The 23,736-nt window shown below is 39.8% G+C and overlaps 1 protein-coding gene across 15 annotated transcripts in view; it reads right to left on the bottom strand.

Annotated features, from left to right (window-relative positions):
* Window positions 1–530: 530 nt before the first annotated feature.
* Window positions 531–23,736, bottom strand: part of LOC133645320 (uncharacterized) — a 391,642-nt gene continuing 368,436 nt past the window's right edge. For 5 of the 15 annotated variants that reach the window (XR_009824992.1, XR_009824986.1, XR_009824983.1 and 2 more), the window contains 2 exons: window positions 9,566–9,640; window positions 534–5,497 (listed from right to left, as the gene is read on the bottom strand). Coding sequence is in view for 1 of the 15 variants with exons in the window: in XM_062040209.1 (XP_061896193.1) it covers window positions 16,164–16,271 (108 nt within the window). In the remaining 14 variants the exon portion in view is untranslated. Of the gene's footprint in view, window positions 5,498–9,565; window positions 9,641–9,714; window positions 10,233–16,110; window positions 16,272–23,736 lie in introns of those variants that run through there. The other 10 variants (XR_009824993.1, XR_009824994.1, XR_009824991.1 and 7 more) reach the window with 9 other exon arrangements.

Genomic DNA, 23,736 nt, shown 5'->3' with positions numbered 1-23,736 from the left:
TTTTGTAAGGGTCCCCCCTTACGACATTTTAGCAAAAAATGTTTGTCTTAAAAAAATGCATTTTCTTACATTTTCTTACATTTACGGGTTTAGTCGGGACTCCTGATGACGTTTTGAGACATCTCCTACAACTACAGCACCAGAATTGTACTGCTGAAGCAAGTCCGTTTTTTGGCATTTTTACGACAGGGTCCCCCCTTACGACATTTTAGCAAAAAATGTTTTTCTTAAAAAATGCATTTTCTTACATTTTCTTACATTTACGGGTTTAGTCGGGACTCCTGATGACGTTTTGAGACATCTCCTACAACTACAGCACCAGAATTGTGCTGCTGAAGCGAGTCCGTTTTTTGGAATTTTTACGACAGGGTCCCCCCTTACGACATTTTAGCAAAAAATGTTTTTCGTAAAATATGCATTTTCTTAATTGTGCTGCTGAAGCAAGTCGTTTTTTTTTAATTTTTTTTACGACATTTTAGCAAAAAAATTTTTTTTTTCGTAAAATATACATTTTCTTACATTTACGGGTTTAGTCAGGACTCCTGATGACGTTTTGAGACATCTCCTACAACTACAGCACCAGAATTGTGCTGCTGAAGCAAGTCCGTTTTTTGGAATTTTTTTTTGCGAAAAAAAGGTTTCCCAAAAAAAGCATTTTCTGCCAATTTCGGGATTTGTCGGGACTCCTGATGACCTTTTTTAGACATCTCCTACAACTACAGCACCAGAATTGTGCTGCTGAAGCAAGTCCGTTTTTTGGAATTTTTTGTAAGGGTCCCCCCTTACGACATTTTAGCAAAACATTTTTTTTTTTGTAATTTAGTGTTAAAAAGGTAATAATGTACTGTACTGTACATATTAATTTGCCACCGCCATCATCACCACCGTGCACCTACATTATGCGAGGGTGCTCTCGGTCCATTTGAACTTTTAATAGGATCCAAAGTGCACGACCTTTGACTGAACATCACACTGTGAAATTGGATTGTGGACTTTTTTTATGTTATTATCAAATCACACAGCATGTGAGAGTTAGCAGGCACACTTCCACTTTTCCCACTGCTCTATATCTAAGGGTGACCAGATCCCAATTCAGCAGGGGCCTCGTGTTATGTTGTGCTTATGCACAAAAACCTGGCGTACGTCCTTTTTTCCATGGTAAAGATGAAAGGTATCGAGACCGAACTTGACGTTGAATTGTGCGCTGTTTCACTCCAGGTTCGTTCTTCACATACTCACATTTGCTTTGCCGACATTTCAACAATGTAAAATAGATCGCGGCGAGGACACACAATGCACTTTTTGGCCAATGCGTTTACCGTAATTTCCGGACTATAAGGCGCATTTAAAATCCTTTTTTATTTCTCAGTGCGCCTTACACAGTTGCGCCTAATGTAATGAACAAGTTTGGTTGAGCTTACCCACCTCGAGGCTATTTTATTTGGTATATGGTGTAATTATAAGTGTGAGCAGTAGATGGCAGTCAAACATAAGAGATACATGTAGCCTGCACTATGATGGGTTTTAAGTAAACAACAGCAACATTTTAAATGTTCCGTTGAAAATATAGAACATTAGACACGGCGCTCAAAAATCTATCAAAATGTTTTAGCACGACTTTGGTCAGCTATGAAGCCGCACCGCTTGAAGGATTGTCGGCGCATTAAACATACGACTATTATTATGGTGTGTGTATAAGGTAAGACATTATCTGGCGTTTTGTTTCGCAATATTATGCAACTTTTCTTAACTTCTGGTACCTGCTGATCTGTATTTGGGATCTGCATGAGTCCTGAAAAATTGTGTGTCCGCCTTTGTAGTTAATAAGCTTCTTCTTTTTCTCTATCTTCTTGTTATGTGACATTCATCCTCCGCTGTTGCCATTTCTAATATAAAGTAGTGTCAAGTTCTCACTTATATCTGTCAGTAAACTTGCCATGAAAGCGCTAAAACATACCGGTGTAGTGAGTTTACATTATTCACCCAAGGAAGTTTAGTTATTAGAGAGCTCCGATTGAACGGTTTTTCACGGGACACATTTCCGGTGTGGTTGTTTCCGGATGAGGAGATGCTGCTCCATTATTGATTTGATTTGATTTCGTGTAGACCGCAATATGACTCAAGTAAACAACACCAACATTGTATATGCTCCCTTGAAAATATAGAACATTACACACGGCGCTCAAAAATCTATCAAAATGTTTTAGTAGGACTTTGGTCAGCTATGAAACTGCACCGCTTGATGGATTGTACTGTGCTTCAACATAGGAGTATTATTATGGTGTGTGTATAAGGTAAGACATATTTTCTGGTGTTTTGTTTCGCAATATTATGCAAAAGAAACTTTTCTTACCTTCTGGTACCTGAAAATTTGTGCAGGTCCGCCTTTGTAGTCCGTGCCGACACCGTAGTCGATAAGCTTCTTCTTTTTCTCCACCTTCTTGTTATGGGACATCCATCCTCTGCTGTTGCCATTTCTAATAAAAAGCAGTGTAAAGTTATTACTTATTTCAGTCAGTAAACTCGCCATGAAAGCCCTAAAACATACCGGTGTAGTGAGTTACCATTATTCACCCAAGGAACTTTAGTTATTAGAGTTCTGGTCGGACGGTTTTTCACGGGACACATTTCTGGTGTTGTTGTTTCTGGATGAGGAGATGCTGCTCCGTTATTGATTGAAGTAAAGTCTGAATGTCATTAAAACAGTTAGCTCCATCTTTTGACACTTCACAACAAAGATGACGGGGAGAAGACGCTGCCGAAGGTGAGCCACGTAAATAAGACCGCCCACAAAACGGCGCACCCGGAAGCGGCTTGAAGATGATGTGTAAAACATCATCTATGCAACATTTTGAGCAAAGAACCACCATTACATGTTATGTAGACCCCAAGGAAGTCTTTTACATTTAGAAAAAAATATATATATTATGACTCCTTTAATGCGCCTTATAATCCGGTGCGCCTTATATATGAAAAAAAGATCAAAAATAGACCATTCATCGGCAGTGCTCCTTATATTCCGGTGTGCCCTATGGTCCGGAAAATACGGTAATGCTTTATATCAATATTTGTGAGGATGTTTACCAATTTATCTAGGCCAGAGGTGTCAAACTCATTTTAGATCGGGGGCCACATTGAGAAAAATCTACTCCCAAGTGGGCCGGACTGTTAAAATCACGGCACGATAACTTAAAAATAAAGACAACTTCAGATTGTTTTCTTTGTTTAAAAATAGAATTTCTCAAAAATAAACAAATCGTGTTGTTTTTTTTACACTTACATGTTGCAGTTAATAGTGTTCTACCTTTAATTGTCGTTATTTATACTTTCTGAATAAATGACGTGATAATGTTCATCAGTCAACTCATTGGTGTTCATTTTCAATCTAACAAGATAAAAAAAAAAATATCAAAATCAAATTACAGGATGTTATTTATGTAGTTTGCTAATTTTCTTCGACTGTTGCACTAACATCATGTGTTTTATTTTTTTTGTACATACTGTATGTCGCATCATCTACACAGATACAAAGAATTGCCATTGCCACATCTAGTGGACACATTTAAAACAGCAGTTTCTTTCATAAAAAATTTCAGCTCATTTGTATACTTAGCAAATTCATCCGGATAGAACCTGTTCACGGGCCTGATCCGTTTCATCTCAGCGATCGTATTTGTCACGTTTCATGTGTCAGGTAAAGCGCAATGAATGACTCCGCTTCCTTGTGTAAGAGTGAGCTTTTATAAGTGTGCCATGACAGCAGACTCTCTAATCGGTGATTAAAACAGCTGAAAAAAAATCAAGTCTTCCAGAGATGGGCACAGTCTACACTACCTGCTGTCTGAGGCGAGTGCACAGCATCCTGCGTGACCAACAACACCCTGCTCCTCACCTGCGGCCCTCAGGTAGAAGGAACAGGTCTATACGTGCCAGGACAACTTGCCAACAGCTCGTCTGTATCCTCAGGCAGTGACCCTCTCTCACATCCCACCCATGAACTGCAACGTCTAATTATCACTTCTATTGATCTGCCCTTTATACTGTACACTGCATCCGGAAAGTATTCACAGCGCTTCATTTTTTGCCACATTTTGCTATGTTACCGCCTTATTCTAAAATGGTATCAATTCATTTTCGTCCTCAAAACTCTGCGTTTCTGGGTGTTGTTGATAAATGCAACAACACCCAGAAACGCCGCTGGCTTCGCTCGGCCCGAGCTCATCTGAGATGGACTGATTGGTTGGAATCTGCGCTTTTGCATGATATACTAGTTACTACGGTAATCTTCTCAGAAAGCACGTAGTTTCAAAGTTGTATTTGTGTTGGTACTGCATCAAAAAGCGACATCAGTGTGTAAAGGATATCACCACATGGACTCAGGAACACTTCAGAAAACCACTGTCAGTAACTACAGTTCGTCGCTACATCTGTAAGTGCAAGTTAAAACTCTACAATGCAAAGCGAATGCCATTTATCAACAACACCCACAAACGCCGCCGGCTTCGCTCGGCCCGAGCTCATCTAAGATGTACTGATGCAAACTGGAAAAGTGTTCTGTGGTCTGACAAGTCCACATTTCAAATTGTTTTTGGAAACTGTGGACGTCGTGTCCTCCGGTCCAAAGAGGAAAAGAACCATCCGGATTGTTCTAGGCGCAAAGTTGAAAACCCAGCGTCTGTAATTGTATGGAAAACTTGTTTTGTTTTGTTTTTAATGTATGTTTTTATTGTTTTGTTTTTTAATGTATTATATTCTGTTTTTATATGTTTAAATGGATCTTAAGGTCTGCAATAAAGATTGATGATATGGGGGTGTATTAGTGGGTAACTTACACGTTTGTGAAGGCACCATTAATGCTGAAAGGTACATACAGGTTTTGGAGCAACAAAAGTTGCCATCCAAGCGACGTCTTTTTCATGGCCGCCCCTGCTTATTTCAGTAAGATATCGCCGAGCCACATTCTGCACGTGTTACAACAGCGTGGCTTCGTAGTAAAAGAGTGCGGGTACTAGACTGGCCTGCCTGTAGTACGAACTGTGCTCTGTAAATAAACTCGCCTTGCCGACCGTTTTCTGTCGTGGACAACGACAATTTCAATAAACTACAAGTTAAAAAAAAGGCATGAACATTTCCCTCTTTTGGGTATTGAAAAAATGTATGGAACGGCGCCGCTCAAGTACCGATCCATACCAGACTGTGAATTTTGTGCATCGTTCGTGGCACCCTTTGTGTTTACGCGTTTCATGGGTCAGGATTGCACCACCTAACGCATTTTTGATACATGGTTACTATGCAGTGTGTGTGTTATTCACTATGACAATGACAATAAATGCATTGAACTGAATAAAAATCATGTTAGAGTAAATGAATACTTCTCTGATTTGAGGGCGAAGGCTTGTTCATGTGTCCTGTGATGAACTGGCGGCCAGTCTAGGGTGTAGGCCGGGGGTCAGCAACCCGCGTCTCTTTAGCACCGCCCTCGTGGCTCCCTGGACCTCTTTCAGAGATGTGTGAAAATGGAAAAAGATGAAGAACATTTTTATTGGAATATATTTTCTGTAGGAGAACAAACATGACACAAACCTTCCTAATTGTTAGAAGTCCCACTGTTTATGTTAAACATGCTTCACTGATGAGAGTATTTAGCAAGCACTGTTTTGTCCTACTAATTTCAGCGATCCTTGAACTCATTGTTGTTTGTTTACATGTACAACTTTCTCCGACGCTGCCACAGAAAGACGTGTTTTATGCCACTTCTTCTTTGTCTCATTTTGTCCACCAAACGTTCTACGCTGTGCGCGAATGCACAAAAGGTGAGCTTTGTTGATGTTATTGACTTGTTGGAGTGCTAATCAGGCATATTTGGTCAGAGCATGACTGCAAGCTAATCAATGCTAACATGCTATTTAAGCTAGCTGTATGTACATATTGCATCATTATGACTCGTTTGTAGGAATATTTGAGCTCATTTAATTTCCTTTACTTATGTCCTCTGTGCATTTCATTTATATTTGCATGTCTCATGACACATTATCTGTACGTAATATTGGCTGCATTTCTGACAGTTGTTTGTGCGCCATGTTGTTCCAGACCACAGCAAACGTTACCCAGCTTGTAAAGATTGTAATAAATCCATTAGAAGAAGACAGCCTGCCTTTTCCTTTAACTTGGACACACACATTTATACCTTTGACCCTTATGAGCCAGTCATTTCCAGAAGTTATCTCATCATGTGAGAAGCCTCCATTTAAATAACATATTATTATTTGATCTTAATAGATTAAAAATGAACACCAATGAGTTGACTGATGAACATTATCACATCATTTAATCAGAAAGTATACATATCGACAAATAAAGGTAGAATACTATTAACCGCAACATGTAAGTGTAAAAAAAAAAACAACAACATTATGATTTGTACATTTTCAGAATGTGCTTGCTCTATTTTTAACAAAGAAAAAAACAAACAATCTGAAGTTGTCTTTATTTTTAAGTTATCGTGCCTTGATTTTACCAGTCCGGCCCACTTGGGAGTAGATTTTTGTCCATGTGGCCCCCGATCTAAAATGAGTTTGACACCTCTACATTAGAACTTACGAATAATGGATTGGTAGGTTCATCGTAGCCAGCCTTGTGTATTATTCTAATGACCCTTTTTTCAAGTTGAATTATTGAGCCTGTGTTTGTTCTATAAACATTTCCCCAAAGTTCAACACAGTATGTTAGATATGGAAAAATAAAAGAATAATATAACTACAGCTGCAGCTATCGAATATTTTAGTAATCGAGTATTCTATCGAATATCCCGATCGATTAATCGAATAAATCATAATTTTGTTTAATTATACACGTTAAGATGTGCCCTCAATTATTGTGGTTGGCCTAATCGTCTTATTTCCTAAACGCCTGTTTTCATTATTGAAGGCTGACACGCACAGCTAAAAATGTGTATGTGCTAATAAAAACAGGTGCGCTCACAGCCCTATGTGCTGTGTGGTGTGACCGCATAAACAAAGTTCTTGTCTCTCGTGCGTTTTTGATGATTATCATACGGTGCCGTTTAAACGTTTTCTAAACTCGAGCGTACTTAAAAGAGCGGTGTCGTGCAGTGCAAGGGGGGGATGATCTGTGACGTAAACACGCTGTGCAACACCTAAACAGTCTGTGCGAAACGTGAGCTTTGACTACTGTTTAGTGAACCAGGCAAGATGCCGTAAAAAAAAATATGTACGACACCTCGAGGCAGCAACAATTCCTCGAATGTATTTTGTAATCGAATTACTCAAGGAATCATGTGCAGATATTTCTTATTCAGCATGTGTCTTACTTTATATAAAGAATAGCAATGGATTTGGATGTTTTTAGAATAGAATAGAATAGAATAGAAAGTACTTTATTGATCCCTCGGGGAAATTCAGCACCACAGTTCGCTCACAATAAAAATAAACACTAAGGTATTTTTTACATGTGAATAATATAAATACAGTCTATTATACAGCATTATTCACTTGTGAATAATATAAATACAGTCTATTATACACAGTGTTGGGTTAGTTACTGAAAACCAGTAACTAGTTACAGTTACTAGTTACTTTATTTCAAAAGCAACTCAGTTACTAACTCAGTTACTTACACCAAAAAGTAATGCGTTATTGTGAAAAGTAACTATTTAGTTACTTGTTTTTTTCTTCTTCTTTTTTTAAAGCTACCATTAATGCCCTTTAAGCCTTCATTTAAGTACTGTTATTGCACTGGAGAATAATACAATCTGTTGAGCAGCGCTAGGAATTTTCAAAATGGGGTCCCAGGGACCCCATCAAGTCATAAAAATGGGGTCCTACAGTAAATTTTTGGGGTCCCACTTTTTGGTAAGCGTTTTGACAACAAAAAAGATAAACGTATGCATTATCCTGTTATATCTCACATTATATATTGTGTTTTGGAAAAAAGTTGTCATAAACGTTACTTAATTCATAAAAAAAAATAATAAAGAAAGAAAACAAATTTGTATACATATGTAAATGTATTCAGTTATAAACATTCATTCACTTTCTTCTTTCCTTCATGGATCTAAACTTTACCGCTGCTGGTAGTTGTTTCTATGTTTTTATTGAATAAGTTGTAGGTGTATTTATTTCAGTATAAAAGTGTAAAAAGTGTTTTGCTTGGGTCATGAAATGATGATAATGGTGCGCCAGGGCATACAAACATTTTATATTTAACGCTTAAATCTCTGGAGTCTACATCAACTTCAGATCTATCCCTCATTTCAAAATGTTTGTTATGTTGTTTTTTTGTCTGTTTGTTTTCCGCCCTTTTTTGTCAAACAAAACTATGTTTTTAATGGCAAACACACAAAATATGCAAAATCTTCCACCAAAAATATTTTTCAAAGTGGAATATTTGATGTGAAGTAATGGGAACCTTGGATAGGTCAATAATTCATAATAACATTGATTTTGATTCAATATTATGTTTTGAGCAATGACAGTTTGAAATAAATTGATTAATGTGGACCCCGATTTAAACAAGTTGAAAAACTTATTCGGGTGTTACCATTTAGTGGTCAATTGTACGGAATATGTACTGTACTGTGCAATCTATTAATAAAAGTCTCAATCAATCAATCCACTCCCTCGCGCTCTCTGTCCCTCCCTCACGAATGCTGCTGCGTGTGCACAATTAGTTTTGTTTTTAACCCCATCTTAACCCTGAACGTACATTGAAAATATACGCAACCCTGCCGGACATTTGAGGCATTTAAGAAACTCCGCCCGGACAGCCCCGCAAAAGAAGACACATGGTCAGTCTAGAATATCTCCATGTTAAGAAACTCGGCTTCAGCTCCACCATGATGTCTTGTAAGTAAACACAGACACGCCCCCCCTCCCCCACCCCTCTCCACACCCACACACAGACACACACACACACACACACACTCACACACACACAGCGCCTCTTCTCTTGTCCCCGTTGTGACACAGGAAGAATTAAGTTAAGTTAAAGTTAAAGTACCAATGATTGTCACACACACACACTAGGCGTGGTGAAATTTGTCCTCTGCATTTGACCCATCCCCTTGGGGAGCAGTGGGCAGCAGCGGCGCCGCGCCCGGGAATCATTCAGAAGGACGACACTGCAACTCTCCAATAAAACACACTCAGATCTTCTGTTTTTAGCCGATACTACATAAGAAATGACATCAAATAACGCAGCAACGCATCATGTAGTAACGGTAACTGAGTTACTAAATATAAAAAATAACGCGTTAGACTACTAGTTACTTTGTAACGCGTTAGTCCCAACACTGATTATACAGCATTATTCACATGTCAATAACATAAATACAGTCTATTATACAGCATAATTCACATTTGAATAATATAAATACATTTAAGCACAGTTAAGTATTGTTTTCCCTTTAACATCACAAATGAGTTTGACATTTGAAGTTAATTGCTGACATGAATGGACTTTTCCAGCATATTATGTGTGTATGACTTTCACCTGTGTAATAGAATGACTTCATGCAACTTTTCTCGGAGGACAATTGAACACTCACCTACCGAAAATGCAAACTTCGTCGCTGCTCGGTGACCTTTGTCTAGCGGCAGAATGTCTCTCTCGTCGTGTTGATCTAAATGAGAAGGAATGAATGACATTGGAACAAATAACAGCGCTGACATGATAGGAGGCGTGTTAGTTAGCAACCTGTTGTATTCTGATGACGTGCTAGCGTCACTTCCGCTGGGACGAGACCGGAGCGGTTAAAAAACGTGACTTTCATTTATAATAATTGAATGGTGTGTGTTCAAATAACCCTCCTCGGCCTTATAATTGTTACAAGTCGCGCTGTTGACATCTTTTCTTGGGAAATGGAGTCGACTCCAGGGGGTCTTTCCGCGGGCTCTGCCATTTTGAAATATGACGTCACGACGCGACGTCATCACCACCCGGAAGTGTGGATCTTCTTCTTCTTCTTTTGTTTTTATAGCAGGTTGGCAAGCAACCTTCTGGTGTGCATTACCGCCACCTACTGACATGGAGTGTGGACCACTTCTAGAGATCACCTTAGCACAGACCTGGGCAAATGAACGTCCGGGGGCCACATGCGGCCCCTTAAGCTTTTCAATCTGAATAATATGAATAACATCATTAAAAGTTCAGTTAAAGTGCCAATGATTGTCACACACACACACACTAGGTGTGGCGAAATTATTCTCTGCATTTGAACCATCACCCTTGATCACCCCCAGGGAGGTGAGGGGAGCAGTGAGCAGCAACGGTGGCCGCGCCCGGGAATCATTTTGGTGATTCAACCCCCAATTCCAACCCTTGATGCTGAGTGCCAAGCAGGGAGGTAATGGCTCCCATTTTTATATAATAAAATACATGAATAAATCTTATTCATACACTCTTATTCATACACTCTTAGTCATCCACTCTTATTCATGCACTCTTATTCATGCACTCTTATTCATACACTCTTATTCATACACTCTTAGTCATACACTCTTATTCATCCACTCTTATTCATACACTCTTATTCGTACATTCTTATTTATACACTCTTAGTCATCCACTCTTATTCATACACTCTTAGTCATACACTCTTATTCATACACTCTTATTCATACACTCTTATTCGTACATTCTTATTCATACACTCTTAGTCATACACTCTTATTCGTACATTCTTATTCATCCACTCTTATTCATCCACTCTTATTCATACACTCTTAGTCATGCACTCTTATTCATGCACTCTTATTCATGCACTCTTATTCATACACTCTTATTCATACACTCTTAGTCATACACTCTTATTCATACACTCTTATTTATACACTCTTATTTATACACTCTTAGTCATACACTCTTATTCATACACTCTTATTCATGCATTCTTATTCATATAATCTTATTCATACTCTTATTCGTACATTCTTATTTATACACTCTTATTCATACACTCTTAGTCATCCACTCTTAGTCATCCACTCTTATTCATATACTCTTATTCATACACTCTTATTCATACACTCTTATTCATACACTCTTAGTCATCCACTCTTATTCATATAATCTTATTCATACACTCTTATTTGTACATTCTTATTCATACACTCTTATTCATACACTCTTAGTCATCCACTCTTATTCATATACTCTTATTCATACACTCTTATTCATACACTCTTAGTCATCCACTCTTATTCATACACTCTTATTCATACACTCTTATTCATACACTCTTAGTCATCCACTCTTATTCATATACTCTTATTCATACACTCTTATTCATACACTCTTATTCATACACTCTTAGTCATCCACTCTTATTCATACACTCTTATTCATACACTCTTATTCATACACTCTTATTCATGCATTCTTATTCATATAATCTTATTCATACACTCTTATTCGTACATTCTTATTTATACACTCTTATTCATCCACTCTTAGTCATCCACTCTTAGTCATCCACTCTTATTCATATACTCTTATTCATACACTCTTATTCATACACTCTTATTCATACACTCTTAGTCATCCACTCTTATTCATATAATCTTATTCATACACTCTTATTTGTACATTCTTATTCATACACTCTTATTCATACACTCTTAGTCATCCACTCTTATTCATATACTCTTATTCATACACTCTTATTCATACACTCTTATTCATCCACTCTTAGTCATCCACTCTTATTCATATACTCTTATTCATACACTCTTATTCATACACTCTTAGTCATCCACTCTTATTCATACACTCTTATTCATACACTCTTATTCATACACTCTTAGTCATCCACTCTTATTCATATACTCTTATTCATACACTCTTATTCATACACTCTTATTCATCCACTCTTAGTCATCCACTCTTATTCATATACTCTTATTCATACACTCTTAGTCATCCACTCTTATTCATATACTCTTATTCATACACTCTTATTCATACACTCTTATTCATACACTCTTATTCATACACTCTTAGTCATCCACTCTTATTCATACACTCTTAGTCATCCACTCTTATTCATACACTCTTATTCATACACTCTTATTCATACACTCTTATTCATACACTCTTAGTCATCCACTCTTATTCATACACTCTTATTCATACACTCTTATTCATACACTCTTATTCATACACTCTTATTCGTATACTCTTATTCATACACTGTTATTCATATACCGGTACTCTTATTCATATACTCTTATTCATACACTCTTAGTCATCCACTCTTATTCATATACTCGTATTCATGCATTCTTATTCATACACTGTTATTCATATAATCTTATTCATATACTCTTATTCATACACTCTTAGTCATCCACTCTTATTCATATACTCTTATTCATACACTGTTATTCATACACTCTTATTCATACACTCTTATTCATACACTCTTATTCATACACTCTTATTCATACATTCTTATTCATACACTCTTATTCATACACTCTTATTCATATACTCTTATTCATATACTGTTATTCATACACTCTTATTCATATACTCTTATTCATACATTCTTATTCATACACTCTTATTCATACACTCTTATTCATACACTCTTATTCATATACTCTTATTCATCCACTCTTATTCATCCACTCTTATTCATCCACTCTTATTCATATACTCTTATTCATACACTCTTAGTCATCCACTCTTATTCATACACTCTTATTCATACACCCGTAAAATAGCTAAACCTAAAGCCAATGGCCACATAACAGCCCAATCCAGATCCCTCAAAAAATACTCCAATGACAATTTCAATTTAAAATTAGATGAGTGGGACTGGTCCCCTGTGCTCGCGAGCAACCTGGTCGATGTCGCTTGGGATCGCTTCAAAACGGCGTTCCTAAAGATACTAAATGACATGGCTCCCGTGAAAACAGTCAGGATCAAAGCCCGCTCGGAACCATGGATGAATCCGGACCTATTAGCTGCCATAAAAGACAGAGACAGGAAATACTCTGAATACCAAAAATGTAAAACAGAAGTAGATAAACAACCCAATAATATCAACCTCAAATTACTCCTTTCAACTCTCAAAAAGCAATGCAATAAATTAAGAAATAAGTCAACCAACCTGACTAAATCCTTAAAAAAAAATTACATTAACGACAAAATAGAGGAAAACACGAATAAGCCACGTGAGCTCTGGAAAATTCTCAACAACCAGCTTCCTGGTTGCAGCCAGAAACTTAAAACAAGACTCACCAACATCAGCATCAAGGAGGGTGACTCCCTCATTACAGACAAAATGGAGGTAGCTAGCAGACTTAACGCCTTTTTCACCAGCATAGCTGCAACTCTTGTCAACAAGCTGTCCCACCACTCTGGTCGCTTTGGTGTAGAACACATTAAAGCCTTCTACAGAAAGCTAGGAGTATCCAACAATGATTTCAAATTAGAAATGGTCACAGCTGATGAGGTGTTTAAAAAATTGAGCGCGCTCCACCCTAACAAGGCCACCGGCCTTGATAATATTCCCTCCAGATTCCTCAGGGACTCTGCCTCCATCATTGCCCCGATCATCACGCACATAATAAACCTATCAATTACACAAGGCCAAGTACCAAAAGATTTTAAGATAGCAAGAGTAACTCCCCTCTTTAAAAAAGGAAGCAAATTGGAACCTGGCAACTACCGACCTGTTTCTATTCTCAGCTCCATTTCGAAAGTAATGGAGAAAATAGTTTATGAACAGGTCGATAGTTACCTTGCCACTAATAAACTCATGTACAAATTCCAATCCGGCTTCAGAACTAACCACTCCACTGACACATGCCTTCTCTATCTGACCGACCACATCAAACATGAGGTGGACGCGGGCAAATACTGCGGCATGGTCATGCTGGACCTTCAGAAGGCCTTTGACACCGTTAACCACGCTATACTGTTGGATAAGCTCAGAGCAATCGGATTTAACAAAACCTCTTGGAGCTGGATGCAGTCTTACTTGGAGGGGAGGGAGCAGGTGGTAGAGGTGAACGGCACCGTGTCCCCCCCCCTCTCGGTGAGCTGTGGAGTCCCCCAAGGCAGTATATTGGGACCTTTACTGTTCCTAATATACATAAACGACATGTCATCGGCATGTGACTGTGAATTGTTTTTGTTTGCGGATGACTCTGCCCTGCTGGTATCCGGCAAGGACAAGTCACAGGTGGAGAAAATCCTCAGTGCTGAGCTCTGTAGAACTTGCACCTGGCTCGCTGACAACAAGCTATCCATCCACTTGGGTAAAACAGAATCCATCCTGTTTGGGTCCCACATCAAACTTAAGAGAGTCAATGACTTCACCATAAAAGTAGGTGACATTGTTATCACCAGGAAAGATGAGGTCACCTACCTAGGTTCCATTCTAGAGGCTAACCTTTCCTGTGACAAAATGGCAACCAAGGTAATCAAAAAGGTTAACCAACGAACGAGATTTCTCTACAGAATTTCCTCTCTGGTCAACAAAAGCACCTTGAGGATACTGGCGGGAACTCTCGTTCAACCCTTTTTTGATTACGCATGCACCTCCTGGTACCCTAGCACCTCCAAAACCATCAAATCTAAACTCCAAACATCTCAGAACAAGCTAGTCAGGTTACTTCTAGACCTCCACCCCAGATCCCACCTCACTCCTACCCACTTCTCTAAAGTGGGCTGGCTCAAGGTGGAGGACAGAGTTAAACAACTTGCACTGAGCCTAGTCTATAAAATCCGCTACACCTCCCTGATACCGAAGTACATGTCAAACTACTTCCTTAACGTAAATGACCGCCATAACCACAACACCAGGGGGTGCTCCACTAACCACGTTAAACCCAGATTCCGAACTAACAAAGGTCTTAACTCATTCTCTTTCTATGCCACATCAATGTGGAATGCGCTCCCAACAGGTATAAAAGAAAGGGCATCTCTATCCTCCTTCAAAACCGCTATAAAAGTTCACCTCCAGGCAGCTACAACCCTAAACTAACACCCTCCCCGGATTGCTAATAATCAAATGTAAACAATCAAATGCAGATTATTTTTCTTATGCCTTCTGATCTCTCTATCTCTCTCTCTCTCTATGTCCACTACTTGATGTCCATATCCCCACCCCCCACCCCCCCTCCACACTCCTGATTGTAAATAATGTAAATAATTCAATGTGATTATCTTGTGTGATGACTGTATTATGATGATAGTATATATGATAGTATATATCTGTATCATGAATCAATTTAAGTGGACCCCGACTTAAACAAGTTGAAAAACTTATTCGGGTGTTACCATTTAGTGGTCAATTGTACGGAATATGTACTTCACTGTGCAACCTACTAATAAAAGTCTCAATCAATCAATCAAAATACACTCTTAGTCATCCACTCTTATTCATATACTCTTATTCATCCACTCTTATTCATCCACTCTTATTCGTATCCTCTTATTCATACACTGTTATTCATATACTCTTATTCATATACTCTTATTCATGCACTCTTAGGCATCCACTCTTATTCATACACTCTTATTCATATACTCGTATTCATGCATTCTTATTCATACACTGTTATTCATATAATCTTATTCATATACTCTTATTCATCCACTCTTAGTCATCCACTCTTATTCATACACTCTTATTCATATACTCTTATTCATACACTCTTATTCATATACTCTTATTCATACACTGTTATTCATATACTCTTATTCATACATTCTTATTCATACACTGTTATTCATACACTCTTATTCATACACTCTTAGTCATACACTCTTATTCATACACTCTTATTCATACATTCTTATTCATACATTCTTATTCATACACTCTTATTCATACACTTTTATTCATATACTGTTATTCATACACTCTTATTCATATACTCTTATTCATACATTCTTATTCATACACTCTTATTCATCCACTCTTATTCATACACTCTTATTCATACACTCTTATTCATACATTCTTATTCATACACTCTTATTCATCCACTCTTATTCATACACTCTTATTCATATACTCTTATTCATACATTCTTATTCATACACTCTTATTCATCCACTCTTATTCATACACTGTTATTCATATACTCTTATTCATACATTCTTATTCATACACTCTTATTCATACACTCTTAGTCATCCACTCTTTCCATCCACTGCGGAGGTCGAGGAAGGCAGTCAGAGTCCAGGGGGAAGATCGGCAGGTGAGGCGCACGGCTCACTGCGGAGACACGGATGTACTGTGGGAACAGGAGATGACAAGGACAAATAAGGACTAGGCACGAGGGAGACAAAGCGAGCAAAAGAGAGAGACACAGATGAGGAGCCAGAGACGTGAAGCTTACTGAATCAGGGCTTTGTTCCGGCGTGGAGTAGTCAGTGGAGTGAGCCTTTATGCTGCTGCTTCTCGTCAAGACCAGGTGCGTTGATTGATGATTGCCGCCGGCTGTGGAGGCGCGTGGCCGCGGTCTGCGGGGCGCGTGCGGGGGCGTGTCCTGCGGTGCTTGCAGCGTAGCTTCGAGGAGCTCCTGCCGAGGAGGGAGAAGCAGACTGCGCGAGAGCCGTAACAGTGCCCCCCCTCTTATGCGAGGCTCTCGACGAGCGCCGGAGAGCTCCAGGGTTGACCTGATAGAAGTCCTCCAGAAGGGTGGGGTCAGCAAGGTAGGAGGCCGGCACCCAGGATCTATCCTCTGGACCATAACCCTCCCAATGTACCAAAAATACCAGGCCCCTACCTTGCCGACGGACCCCAAGGATCTCCTTGACGGTCCAAACTGGGTCACCGTTTTCCAGAGGGGTAGGGTCAGGGGAAGAGAGTGGAGAACTGGAGACAGGCTTACTCTGGGATACATGGACCACCAGATGTCGCTTCAGCAAGGGGGGTAGAGACAGACTAACAGATACTGTTGGATAAGCTCAGAGCAATCGGATTTAACAAAACCTCATGGAGCTGGATGCAATCCTACTTGGAGGGGAGGAAACAGGTGGTAGAGGTGAACGGCACCGTGTCCCCCCCCCTCTCAGTGAGCTGTGGAGTCCCCCAAGGCAGTATATTAGGGCCCTTACTGTTCCTGGTATACATAAACGACTTGTCATCGGCATGAGACTGTGAATTGTTTTTGTTTGCGGATGACTCGGCCCTGCTGGTATCCGGCAAGGACAAGTCACAGGTGGAGAAAATCCTCAGTGCTGAACTCTGTAGAACTTGCACCTGGCTCGCTGACAACAAGCTATCCATACACTTGGGTAAAACGGAATCCATCCTGTTTGGGTCCCACATCAACCTTAAGAAAGTCAATGACTTCACTATAAAAGTGGGTGACGTTGTTCTCACCAGGAAAGATGAGGTCACCTACCTAGGTTCCATTCTAGAGGCTAATCTTTCCTGTGATAAAATGGCAACCAAGGTAATCAAAAAGGTCAACCAACGAACGAGATTTCTCCATAGAATCTCCTCTCTGGTCAACAAAAGCACCTTGAGGATTCTGGTGGGAACTCTCGTTCAACCCTTTTTTGATTACGCATGCACCTCCTGGTACCCTAGCACCTCTAAAACCCTCAAATCTAAACTCCAAACATCCCAGAACAAGCTAGTCAGATTACTTCTAGACCTCCACCCCAGATCCCACCTCACTCCTACCCACTTCTCCAAAGTGGGCTGGCTCAAGGTGGAGGACAGAGTAAAACAACTTGCACTGAGCCTAGTCTATAAAATCCGCTACACCTCCCTGAAACCGAAGTACATGTCAAACTACTTCCATAACGTAAATGACCGCCATAACCACAACACCAGGGGGAGCTCCACTAACCACGTTAAACCCAGATTCCGATCTAACAAAGGTCTTAACTCATTCTCTTTCTATGCCACATCAATGTGGAATGCACTCCCAACAGGTGTAAAAGAAAGCATAAGAAAAAGTATCTACATTTGATTGTTAACATTTGATTTATATATGTTTATTTTTTTAAATATTTTTATGAATTTATTAATCAATCAACAAAACAATACACAACAATGCAATCCAATTCCAAAAGCAAACCCGCCCCAGCAACACTAAGAACAACAGTAAACAGAGCAATTGAGGACACACAAACATGACACGGAACAATCCAAATGTAGTGAAACAAAAATGAACATTATCGACAACAGCATCAATACTGGTAACAATTTCAAAACAGCAGTGATTAAAAATCCCTCATTGACATTATCATTAGACATTTATATATATAAAAAAAAGAACAATAGTGTCACAGTGGCATACACTTGCATCGCATCTCATGAGCTTGACAACACACTGTGTCCAATATTTTCACAAAGATAAAATAAGTCATTTTTTGGTTCATTTAATAGTTGAAACAAATTATTCTTGAGACAAGATTTCGGGCCCCAATGACATATTTATTTGAGAAGCTGTCTCAGAAAATTATGATATAAAACAATAACTCCCCAGCTGGAGCCTTCCTAGTCACTGTTGGACCATGACTTGGATTTGAACCTAGTACCCTTTGATTGGGAGCTAGCTGCTATAACCACTCGGCTATCCTTTATCTGCCAATTCACAGTTTTCAGGCCCCAATGACATAACCTGTCGTAGTAAACTAGGATATAAAACAGCAACTCTTCCAGTTGGAGCTTTCCTAGTCACTGCACGACATGACGTGGATTTGAAACCAATCCCCTTTGAGTGACAGCTAGCTGCCTTAACCACTCTACTATCATTGGTCTGCTGGAGCCAAGACTTCGGGCCCCAATGACATATTTAATTGAGAAACTGTCTCAGTAAACTATGATACAAAAAAGTAACTCCTCCAGCCGGAGTTTACCCAGTCACTGCTCGGCCATGACTGGGATTTGAACCCGGTCCTCTTTGATTGGAAGCTAGCTGCTTTAACCACTCAGCTACCCTTGGTTGGCTGAAGGTCAGATTTTGGTGCCCCAATGACATATTTAAATGAGAACCTGTCTCAGTTAACTACAAATGGACGTGTAAAAAAAACACTGACTCTTTTGGCTGGAGTCTTGTAACCTGACCGGGATTTGTACCCAGTACCCCTTGGTGCACAGTTACCAGTGTTAACCACTCAGCTACATATATATACTGTACATACTGTATATGTATATATACATATACAAAAATTAACATTTATACCGTATATCTAAGGGCTGTCAAGTGATTAATTTGTTTTAATCAGATTAATCACACTCTAGATCTGTGATTAATCACAGATTATTTTTCTAGCATTTTTTAAATTTTATATATATATATATATATATTAGGGGTGTAGGAAAATGTGACATACAATTACAACATCTCTCTAATCCTTCATGTTTTCCTCATTTGCTGTTTTGGAACAATCTGGAGTACCCACCGAAGGTCGGCCGGGATAATATAGTGATGGAACGAGATATTTTCCATATTTAAGTGTTACTTCTTTCTAAAAACTCCTATAGTCATATTTACATCAGCTAATGTCTCGTGTGGTACAAAGTGCTTGGATTCGAGTGTCCTTGAGTAGACAGGCAGAGCGCTGTTGAGACTGCCATAACATTCCTAAGATAACGAGCACAGGGGAGTGCTGAGCTTGGGGGGGACCGAGCTAGACCGATCTGGACCGGGCTAGGGAACGCTTGGGTGCTGGATTGGTCTCATTATTGCCAAAGCTTTGACAATAAACAACGAAATACCAACTACTGCTTTTGGTGGTCAATTTAACATCAGCTTATTTGCCATTAAAAGAACTTGGGAGTGGACAGCAGACTTTGACTTCCTTGGGAGGAAGAGCTGTCGACGCAACAATTTGGGGGCTTCGTCCGAGATGGCACGCTGTTGATCGATGACTTCTTGCAATCTTCTGGACAGACTCAATTGGCCAATTCAAGGTGAGCAGAACCTTTCTTTTTAGATAAAATCTGCGTTAGGAGTCTGTCCTGAAGTCTGTAAGTCAAACACTATATTGTACCCCAGACGCAGAGCTGTGATTTCGATAGATTGATTGCATTTTTGCCGAGCCTGCCATTGCATTAAAATTGTAAATAAGTGGTCAACTCACGGCATTGTGTCTCGATTACCGTGACGGGCAGTTTCATTGACGAGTGAACTAATAGTTGGGTGTGGCTCACCCTGGGTAGTTGGTCGCCGCCTAAAAGAGCAACGGGGTGATAGATCCCAGTGTGATAAGACACTAAAACTAAGGAAGCGGGTTGATAGATCCCAGTGTGAGAAGACACTAAAACTAAAGAAGCGGGTTGATAGATCCCAGTGTGATAAGACACTAAAACTAAAGAAGCGGGTTGATAGATCCCAGTGTGATAAGACACTAAAACTAAGGAAGCGGGTTGATAGATCCCAGTGTGATAAGACACTAAAACTAAGGAAGCGGGTTGAAAGATCCCTTTGCGTTGAGGGCACTAGAATTAAGAAAATATAGACACAATGGCCTTGGAGTGTGCAACTCACGGCATTGTGTCTCGATTACCGTGACGGGCAGTTTCATTGACGAGTGAACTAATAGTTGGGTGTGGCTCACCCTGGGTAGTTGGTCGCCGCCTAAAAGAGCAACGGGGTGATAGATCCCAGTGTGATAAGACACTAAAACTAAGGAAGCGGGTTGATAGATCCCAGTGTGATAAGACACTAAAACTAAAGAAGCGGGTTGATAGATCCCAGTGTGATAAGACACTAAAACTAAGGAAGCGGGTTGATAGATCCCAGTGTGATAAGACACTAAAACTAAGGAAGCGGGTTGGAAGATCCCTTTGCGTTGAGGGCACTAGAATTAAGAAAATATAGACACAATGGCCTTGGAGTGTGACAAACAGAAATGTGATGGCGGCGGGGCAAAATGTGATGATTGGCTACCGTTCAATGATCAATTGAATGGACGGTTGTCGACAATGGAACTAGCAGGTAGAAAAAAAAAAAAAAAAAAAAAAGAGAAAAAAAAAAGGAGAACGTTCCTTGAAAGGGTTAAGAGGGAGTTTACAATACTCGAAAAGTCGTGAACTCAAACGTCTGGTAAAATAAAATTAAAAAAAATGAAAAAAAAAAAGTAACTGGAAGTTTTATGGTAAAGTGAAACGCAGAGAGTGTGCTGCTGAGTGTGAGTGTGTGTGTGTGTGTGTGTGTGTGTGTGTGTGTGTGTGCGCTGGTGAAAATGGAACACTCAGGGAGAGAATTTAAGAGTTTGGCGTATGATAAAAGTAAACGGGGATTACGTGGAAAAACGAAATGCAGCAAAAGAAACGATGATTAATGACAGAATGAACTGATTGGTTTTTTGTCTGCCGCGCATGCGCAAGACAATTCAAACGACCCGCCCAGACTTTGACTGACACCGCCCCCTACTCCAGTGACAAGAGAAGGAGGTATTAACACGCCCCCTCTAAGATTGATCTTGCCTCCGAAAATTAACCCCTTCTACACGTCTGTCCATTTTCCTACGGCAGACATTTTTGACGAATGACATTAACAATAGGGGAAAAGGATGTTTATAACCTTACGTTACGTGAATGGTTTCTAGGACAACAGAAAATAGAAACATTGTGTGAAGTGTAAGGAAGAGTTAGGGAACAGGAGGTTGTTTGTAAAGGAAAACGAAAGTGAAAGAAAGATGAGAAAGTGACAAATGAAGGTATTCGTAAATGGTATGCTGTTGATTGTGGTTAGCTGCAAGTTTGTTTATTTGTTTGTTTAGTTGTTTGAGTGAAATGGGAAGAAATCAATAGGAATAATTAGATGCAAAATGGAATAAAACTATGAGTGCGATAGAAAATGAATGAATAAATGAAATAAGTTCATTTTGGTCATATAATCAACCATCAACCATCAACCATCAATCAATCCATCAATGTTTATCTATATAGCCCTAAATCACAAGTGTCTCAAAGGGCTGTACAAGCCGCAACGACATCGGCCTATCCTATACATTCACTGAACATTAAATTACCTGGAACATCAACGTTAAAAGAGAAAGTATTAACCGCTTATTTTGCAAGTCTGACCATTTTCCTCCAGCAGAGGGCGGTGCACACCAGACATTTTTGACACATGACAATTATAGGGGCCTACTTTAATATAAGTCTCTTGCCGATGCATACATGCAAGCCATTGTTGACCTTGTTTCCCACCTGTACCTCCGGGAGGGAACCTTTGGCCAAACACTTTGGACAAAGTTAACCCTGATATACACGGTGCCAAAAACAATATATGGCAGGACATTTTATTCATCCCATGCAAAATAGGGCTAATGACAGAGCAACAAGGAAACGACTACTTAAATTACAGATCGCTGAAGATAAAAGGTTAAAAGAACCAAAAGGTCAAAGATCAGCTAGGGTATATTCAGCAGTGGGTGACCTTGCTTTTGAGTTCCAACAGGTGGAGGAAAGAATCCTCAACAGACGTGCGGTTGGACTCGGGTGGTGGACAACACGATGCGTCAAAGCCAGTCTGGGGTAGACACTGTTTCGGCTGTGACCAGCCTGGTCACTGGAGTAGTGACTGTCCGAACATTTCCGAACAGGAAAGGTTCCGTCGTGCCAACAAACGCCCACATCAGGAGCCGCAGCAGGAAGTACCGACAGGACCCCTGCTGGACATGAGTGTCAACGGACAATTTTATCAGCCACCCATTTGATTCTGAATGCAGAGGTACCAAAAAAACGGTGTGCTTCCTCTTTAAAGGTCGAAGGCTTCGCTGGGGTCACAAGAAGGTTAACTGTCACCAAACCACTTCCGGTTCAGATTGCTGGACCTCCTTTACAGACTGTACCCTGACATTCAAATCGCAAAGAAGGAACATTCCTGGTGTTACCTGACGGCTGAACCACCCAGCTGCGACACCACTACCAAGCATACCACAGCCTGAAACAACAGGCTCTAACGGTGAAAACCCTGACTGACTGAGATGCTTCCGTGTGTTCTGCCACCCGACTCGCCATATGTTATGATTATTTATATATGTTGGAACTCATGGTGTGGCTGCTCATGTTGACCTATCTTTGCAACAGCTAGCATGGTATAAGATGGACACAATTGTGTCCCACATTGTTCCCTTGCTCTCTGTCTCGCCTACAAAACCAAAGAACTTAGGTCCAATGATAAGACACGGCGTAGCTGCCAAACATTACACCGACACCCAAATACCACATTTTCAATTGTTTAGGTTTAGCCCATGGTTATGTTAAACACATAACTATGGGCTGCACTTTAGACACCTGTAGGCTACGAGGAGCTAGCAGCTACACAACAGCTGAGCTAGAACGACACATTACACATTTAAGCATATCAAATAATTATAGTTGCTCATTACATACACAAAGTTGCCATGGCAGAAGTCTGATAGAAAGTATTCAGTAACAAACGTGTCCGCATCATTCAACTTTCTACAACATGAGCTTGACTTAATGAATTATTGGGGCTACCAGGTGTGGTAAAATTTCAAAATACTATTGCTAAAGCATTCGCCACAAGGGTAGTATTTTTCTAGTATTGGTGACAATATAAATATAAGCATATTTGTTACTTTCACCATATTGAATAAGTTACATAAAGCTAGGGTTTAGTTGAGTTTGAGTTAATTGTGATATTGCTAAGGGGTCCCCTACCCTAACACCACCCCCCAGTGGACCATAGAGGCTAAAGAGACAATCATTGACCTCAAACATGACCTGTCCTCCGCTACTTGACTATTAGCTGACCTTTT

The sequence above is a fragment of the Entelurus aequoreus genome, unplaced genomic scaffold (assembly GCF_033978785.1).
Source record: "Entelurus aequoreus isolate RoL-2023_Sb unplaced genomic scaffold, RoL_Eaeq_v1.1 HiC_scaffold_39, whole genome shotgun sequence".
In the NCBI taxonomy this organism is placed as follows: domain Eukaryota; kingdom Metazoa; phylum Chordata; class Actinopteri; order Syngnathiformes; family Syngnathidae; genus Entelurus; species Entelurus aequoreus.
This window is presented reverse-complemented; position numbering and strand designations above follow the sequence as displayed.